This window comes from Lactuca sativa, chromosome 8 (genome assembly GCF_002870075.4).
Source record: "Lactuca sativa cultivar Salinas chromosome 8, Lsat_Salinas_v11, whole genome shotgun sequence".
Taxonomy (NCBI): domain Eukaryota; kingdom Viridiplantae; phylum Streptophyta; class Magnoliopsida; order Asterales; family Asteraceae; genus Lactuca; species Lactuca sativa.
The window spans coordinates 21,071,710-21,079,251 of NC_056630.2; the positions used below are offsets into that span (position 1 = coordinate 21,071,710).

A 7,542-nucleotide genomic window follows, 5' to 3' on the forward strand; every position below is an offset into this window, starting at 1 on the left:
GACCAAATTCATAACTTTTACATAATCACATGGATAATTTAAGCAGTCTACTCTTTACATTATAGAAGTCGAAAAATTACCTTATGAAGATCTGCAAATTTCATCGCACTTTCATCAGATTTCCTTTGCTCATCAGACGTTATCCTTAGCGAAGTATTTCTCTCAGCATTATGGCAGATAAGAAAATGAATATATGTTTTTATGCATATCCAAATTTAATAGAAACAATCAAGAAATCAAAGATGGTCGATGGTGGTTGTTAGGTTTGATTTTTAGAGAGAGAAATGAATGTGCTAAGGTGTAACGACCCAAAAATGGTGACATATAATTTCTTTTTTAAATTAATAAATCGTTAATACATTTTCCCCCCAAAACCAAGGTAACAAAACTTTAACATAACATTATCAAATCAGAGTAATTCACAGAATACGAAAACATGTGGTGTGTGCCCTGCAATCATCCATAGCTCTTCCAATTGAAAACCGAAGTACCTGAAAAATAAACTGAAAACCATAAGCACAAAGCTTAGTGAGTTCCCCAAAACATCATATAACATACAACCAAAGAATATCATGCAACATACATATAGTTGTCATGGGCTCCCCCATTGTCTTGACCTGGAATGTCATGGGCTCCCCCACACAGTCTAATATCCAAATATCATGGGCTCCCCCCCTCCCCCGGGGGGGGGGGGGGGGGGGTCTTCCATGCAAGTATCATATAGTGGCTAAAATTGTAATTTTCTTTTTTTTGCTATTTTCCACAAAGTAATTAGTGTATTTGGCTAAATTTGTAATTTTTTTCTTAATTATATGGATGTAAATCGGTTATAATAATAATAATAATATAGTCTAGGGTTTAATTTCCATAAACTCATTTTGTTAAGACAAATCCACTTAAGGTAGATTTTGTCAGCACATCAAAGTTCCGGGACTAAACTTGGTAGTTTTAGAAATTTTTTGTTAGAAAATAATAGAATACATAGAAAAAAAATACTTTTTGGACATTACAAGCTTAAAAATCACAACATTTTAAACATTTTCGGTTGAAAAAATGATTTTTTTAAATTTTTAATTATTTTTTTCAACGAATGTGTTGAATAAATAGCAATCTTTAGACCTATAAAGTAAAAAAAAAATTATAAATCTTAAAGTATTTTTTTTATATATTTTTTAAAGTTTTTATATTCTTTTTTAGGTTTAAGTGTTTTTTTTATTCTCCCACAATCAATGTTGTAGATTAACCTTCTAGAATCTAGAACTTGATTTCTATTCGAGCAACCTATCGTTCAACCTAAACATTAACATTAAGGTCGAATACTTTAGATTAAAAGTGCAAAACACAAAATATATGTTAAAATGGTAGAAGGACTAAACTTACAAGTTGGCATAGCAAGGGACTAAATTTGTAGTTTACTCTAACTATGAAAATGAAGCAATTAGTATTCATGGGACTAAATTTAACTCTTCGATATAGTACAGGGTCGACTTCCCTACTTTTCAGTATCTTTTCCCTTTTGTTGTTCGCAAACAATACTCCGTGATTATCCGCCGGCGTTAGATAATTCAAGCACAGGACGATTCCGATTCCGATTCCTCCGTTTCAACGTTGTAACGGCAATCCCCGATCTGTATTCTCCCTGCCTGCCGGGACCTCTGTCTTTCACGTTTTTACACGCAAATCACTTAAAATGTTCACACAGTTCGGCTCCACCGCCGAGAACCTGAGCAAGGCGTCAACAATGGTGTTTCGAATCGGCACAGACGCTCACCTCTATGACGATCCCGACGATGTCAGTATTTCACCTCTTCTGGACAGCAAATTCGACTCTGAAAAATGCGAAGCTCTCAAACGATTGCTCGCTTTGATTGCCCAAGGCTTAGACGTATCCAATTATTTCCCTCAGGTAGTTCAATCATGAAAACATTGTGAATTGTCTCGGTGATTATGAAGTATAGTCGTATACAATCAATTAGGTCTTCAACTAATAAGTAGTTACAAGTTTTGTTTAAATTTAAGAATAAGAAGCATGTCAATCATATAATTAAACGATAATACTTTCACCAACACGGTTTGCTCATATGTCAATTGCAGCGAATGTGATTCATTGAAGGATTGTGCAAAATCTGTCAATGTATTTATCAAAACCAATTAGTTCTAAATCTAAACTAAGGAAGAACCAAAATGAACTTGTTATAACTTATAGAATGAAAAAGGTCCATTTTGATGTTTTGTTATCTGAATGGTTTACAGGTTGTTAAGAATGTTGCATCTCAGTCATTGGAGGTTAAGAAGCTTGTTTACTTATATTTGCTACATTATGCTGAAAGGCAAGTTGATTATATTCTATACCTTTATTCTTGAATCAGACCTTGTATTCAGTTCAGTTTAAGAAACATCAACTCACATAAACCCATCAACATTTGATACTTTGATCCATTATAGGCGTCCAAATGAAGCATTGTTGTCAATTAATATATTCCAAAGAGACCTTGGGGATCAAAACCCATTGGTGAGGGCCTGGGCATTGCGTACAATGGCTGGCATTCGCTTGCATGTGATTTCACCTCTTGTTTTGGTAGCAGTCAGAAAATGTGCAAGAGATCCATCTGTATATGTGAGAAAGTGTGCAGCCAATGCTCTTCCAAAGCTCCATGATTTGCGCCTTGAGGAAAATGCTACATCAATTATCGAGGTTAGTTTAGTAATTCGCCATTGATTTTCTGATATGACACGACTACCATTTTAACTTTTAAGGACTGCTAACTTATTAATATTGCAGATTATTGGAATACTGTTGAATGACAATTCCCCTGGAGTGGTTGGAGCTGCTGCTGCAGCATTTGCTTCTATTTGTCCAAATAATTTGCCTTTAATTGGTAGAAACTACACAAGGCTATGTGAAATTCTTCCAGATGTAGAGGAATGGGGTCAGATCATATTAATAGAAATCCTTCTTCGTTATGTAATTGCAAAACAGGGTCTTGCAAAAGAATCTATTATGGCATCTTTATGTCCACAAGATGAGAAAAGCGATTCAGACCCGGATTCCAACTATTTAGAAAAAAAGAAAAAATATGAAGTTTTCAGTGGTGTTAACGAGCCTGAGTTGTTAGCTATGGTGTCCAGGAGTTACCTTGCAGGACAAGATAAGTACTTATCAAATTCAACAACTGTAGATGTGACATCATCAGAAGTTGATTCTTCAAGGTTTGTTTCATCAAAGAGTGATGCTGATTTGAAGATCTTGTTACAGTGTACATCACCATTGTTATGGAGTCGCAACAGTGCAGTGGTGCTTGCTGCTGCTGGGGTACACTGGATTATGGCTCCAAAGGAGGACATTTTTAAAATTGTTAAACCTCTTTTGTTTCTTCTGAGATCATCAGATGCCTCAAAATATGTGGTATACTCTCTTTTATTTCAACAATATTATGAAAATATTAAAGGGTTTGGGTTCAAATCCACCATCCAACTATTCCTAAGGTCCCTAAACTTTTTAAATTTGTAATGAATACATACTTTAGGGATCTTTGATGAAAAAACAATCTGAAGTGACCAAATATGGATAAAGGGATAGTTGGTTATTATTATATAATTCTATTATTAATATCTACTTTTTTGTATACTCCCATAATTGTATAAATTATAATATATTTATCTAGCAAATTAAGTAAGGTTAAATGCAAGATTTAGTCAAGTTGTCAACACTTTATGCATTATATATTCCAAGCTTATAAGTTGATAACAATAATAAATTCTTAGCACATTATAATTTGAAAAATCTACCAAATTAGATAAGTGATAGACAAAGGTCCCTAACTCTTTTTTTGTACTGATTATATACCATAATTGTGTATTTGATACAAATTTAAGAAGTTTAGGGGCCCCAGATGTACACAAAATTCCAGAGTTACCAAATTTGTACACAACCAATAGTTGGATGACAGATTTCAAGTTAAACCCAATTTTGAAATTAGCTTAAAATGTTTTAATCATATTTATTATATTATTTGAAGAAGTAGGTTTTTGCAACTGACACAGGTCCTCTGCAACATTCAAGTGTTTACAAAAGTGATGCCATCTCTTTTTGCTCCAAATTTTGAAGACTTCTTTATAAACACATCAGATGCATATCAAGTCAAATCTCTAAAACTTGAGATCCTTTCTTCCATTGCAACAGATGAATCAATCTCATTTATCTTTCAAGAATTGCAGGTAGTTTTATTTAATGTATTTTAAAAAAGATTGGGTTGAATATATTATTTATTAGCTTTAAAACCATTTATAGGATTATGTGAGAGATCCCGATAGGAGATTTGCTGCAGATACTGTTGCTGCTATTGGTCTATGTGCTAAACGGAATCCACAAGTAGCAAACACTTGCTTGGAAGGACTTCTTGCTCTTACCTCACCCAGTTAGTCTACAACAATTTGTAAATTACGAAACTGGTCCCTGTGCTTTCTAACTTTTACCATGTTTAGTCCAAAGTTTAAATCTTTTTACCTTTCATCCTTTCCAAGATATCATATCGATATAAAACTTTGAAATTTCAATTTTAGACTAAACATGATAAAAATAGAAAGCACAGGACAATTTTGTAATTTTGTCTATATATTATAATATATGAAAACTTTATCCGACTTTGGGCTCAATATTATATGAAAAAACACCTGCAGAATCCATAAATAGCACCTCTGGATCCATGGATGATGATGCGGTTTTAATTCAAGCAATTACATCCATCAAAGACATCATAAAACAAGATCCATCAACTCATGATAAAGCCATTATATATTTGATTCGAAATCTGGATGCAATCAAGGTTCCTGTAGCACGTGCAATAATTGTTTGGATATTAGGTGAATACAACTCGATTGGCAATACCATTCCAAAGATGGTTCCCATAATTTTAAGATTTCTTGCTCGTGGCTTTCCTTCTGAATCCATTGAAACAAAACATCAAATTCTAAATGCTGCTGTTAAGGTATGATAATAAAAATTACAACCATATAAAGTAGAGTAAATTACATTTTTGGTCCCAAATCATTTTACTTGGAACTGTGGCCAATAAAGTTACAAAAACCTCAAATAAGGACCAAAATTGCAAGAGTAAAAACCTTTTGGGACCAAAATTATAAAAATTTAATTTACTCTATAAAGTATAAATGTTTATTTATTCATTATATATAATTTGTGTTGCAGGTTGTTTTAAATTCAAAAGGAGAAGATTTTGACACTGCAAAAAGCATATTGAGCTACGTGCTTGAGCTGGCAAAATTTGATTTAAACTATGATGTTCGTGATCGTTCCCGTGTTCTAGGAAAACTTATGTCATGCTATGTTAGTGAGGCTCAGACACCTGAAAACAATGAAACAACGGTTTTACTTACAAAACATATATTTGGGGAAAATATAAAATCATCAAACGAAATGATGAACAACCGGTTTTACCTTCCGGGATCTCTCTCACAGATAGTTCTTCACGCAGCTCCAGGGTACGAACCGCTTCCGGAACCTTGTAGTTTGACTCATGTTGACTTTGAAGTTGAAAATTCCGATGTAGTTGACTCGGGTTCCTTGAATGAAGAAGGTAGTTTTGATGATGATTCGGAAGGTTCCATCACTACTGATAACACACACGAAAGTGAAACTGAAAGTGAAGTTGATGATAACACTGATTCGTTAATTAACTTGTCGGATGTTGGAAATACACAAAAAGAAACTGGTTTTGATTCCGGTGAGTTGATGTCAAAAGGAGCTCTGGAATCATGGTTGGATGAGAATCCGAGTTCAAGTCAAAATGTAACCGGAATGGAATCGGTTAACGAACGGAATTCATCAGCAAGAATCTCAATTGGAGATATTAGTGGGAGAGTTAAACCTAAAACTTATACGCTTCTAGAACCCGCATATGGAAACGGTTTGAAAGCGGTGTATAAATATTCAACGGATCCTTCAACAGTGTCTCCGTCACTTGTAAGTGTTGAAGTTTCTTTTGAAAACTGTTCTGGTGACCAAATTACAAAAATATCCCTGAGCGATGAAGATTCCGACACGAATTCTGAACTTCAAATGGAAGAAATTACTACCCTTGAACCTGGTCAAACTACAAAAAGAATCATCCATGTTCAGTTTCATCATCATCTTTTACCTTTGAAGCTTAACTTATGGTGTAATGACAAGAAGCACCTTGTTAAGTTACGCCCCGACATTGGGTATTTCATAAAGCCTCTCCCGATGGATATAAATGTCTTTTTACACAAAGAATCCCAACTCCCTGGCATGTTTGAATACTCAAGAAGGTATAATACTACAAGAGAGAATTACAAAAAAAAAAAAATTCGGACATTTTCTCACATTAACCATTTTTTTCACCAGTAATATTATTTGACTTTGACTATTGACTATTGACATTGAGTTTAATTTAAAATGTGACAGTTGTTGTTTTACTGATCACCTTGAGGAAGTAGGCAATGAGAAGGAGGAGGTGGGTGATGGGAAAATAATGAAGGATTCGTTTCTTGTGATATGTGAAAGTTTAGCATTAAAGATGATGAGCAATGCAAATGTTTATCTGGTATGCGTGAACATGCCTGTAGATGCAAAGCTGAACGATGTGTCAGGTGTGTGCTTACGTTTCAGCAGTGAGATTCTTAGCAACTCCATCCCCTGTCTTATCTCTGTTACACTCGATGGTAAATGCTTTCAACCATTAAATGCGTCTGTGAAAATCAACTGTGAGGAGACTGTTTTTGGTATGAATTTGTTGAACAGAATTGTCAACTTTTTGGGAGACCCTCCTCCTGTCACTGTGAGTAGTTAGGTAAAGCGTTTGTAACTAACTAACTACAAAGGAAAGTGTGAGTGTTTTCGTGTGATTAATCTGTTTATTTTTTGTAGTTAAGAGATTACTTTTGTGGGATTTGAATCCGCGTCCTTCTATGGAAAAGTACCTTACCGATGTCATTCTATCATTCTATGAGACTAGTTTTTTACTTTTTATATAGGGTTAATCACCAAAATGACACGTTTTTGTTTATGCATATTATAGATTGATCACCTTCAATGAAAAGTTCCAAAATTGACCATTTTCTTACTCTTTTATTGATACCAACATGTCTGAAAATTACTTTTTTCTAACGAAATCTGAAATTTTCAAACTATGTCATATGAGAGTTTCCAATCCCACAAAATTAAGATTTGAAAAGAAAATGAGAGTGACAAGAGTTCAAAATAAATGATCATTTTATAAAATTTTAAGGTACAATCATTTTGTGATATGAAATATAAAAAATTGTTGTGATAATATACATTATACAAGGAAAATAATCGTTGGAGCCAATTGAAGTTTCAAGTTCCGGTCTAAATGGCCTTTAAACTTTTTCCTTTTTTTTTTTGTTTGGGTTTTATGAGGGTATAAAGTGAATGTTGTTTTTTTGATCACTTCTACCTAATATAACAGGTTTCATAAGCCATACAAGTACTTAAAATTGATGCAGCTTCCTTCTCTATAATTTCATTGTCGGTTTCCATTGATG

At 33.9% G+C, this 7,542-nt stretch overlaps 1 protein-coding gene across 1 annotated transcript; it reads left to right on the forward strand.

Moving 5' to 3' along the window:
• The first annotated feature begins 1,477 nt into the window (after positions 1–1,477).
• On the forward strand, positions 1,478–6,978 carry LOC111893289 (AP3-complex subunit beta-A). The gene is made up of 9 exons (XM_023889347.2): positions 1,478–1,906; positions 2,254–2,330; positions 2,446–2,695; positions 2,783–3,406; positions 4,045–4,218; positions 4,292–4,418; positions 4,681–4,988; positions 5,207–6,306; positions 6,443–6,978. The coding sequence occupies exons 1-9, from the start codon at positions 1,691–1,693 to the stop codon at positions 6,825–6,827; spliced, it is 3,261 nt and encodes a 1,086-aa protein (XP_023745115.1). The 5' UTR covers positions 1,478–1,690; the 3' UTR covers positions 6,828–6,978.
• Positions 6,979–7,542: the final 564 nt, after the last annotated feature.

What these genes read in the sequence shown, in the direction of transcription:
- LOC111893289 (XM_023889347.2), top strand. Translation starts at nt 1,691, where the DNA reads ATGTTCACACAGTTCGGCTCCACCGCCGAGAACCTGAGCAAGGCGTCA. An exon ending in TTGCTACATTATGCTGAAAG is followed by an intron (nt 2,331 to 2,445) that starts GCAAGTTGATTA and finishes GATCCATTATAG; the next exon opens with GCGTCCAAATGAAGCATTGT. An exon ending in TTATCTTTCAAGAATTGCAG is followed by an intron (nt 4,219 to 4,291) that starts GTAGTTTTATTT and finishes AACCATTTATAG; the next exon opens with GATTATGTGAGAGATCCCGA.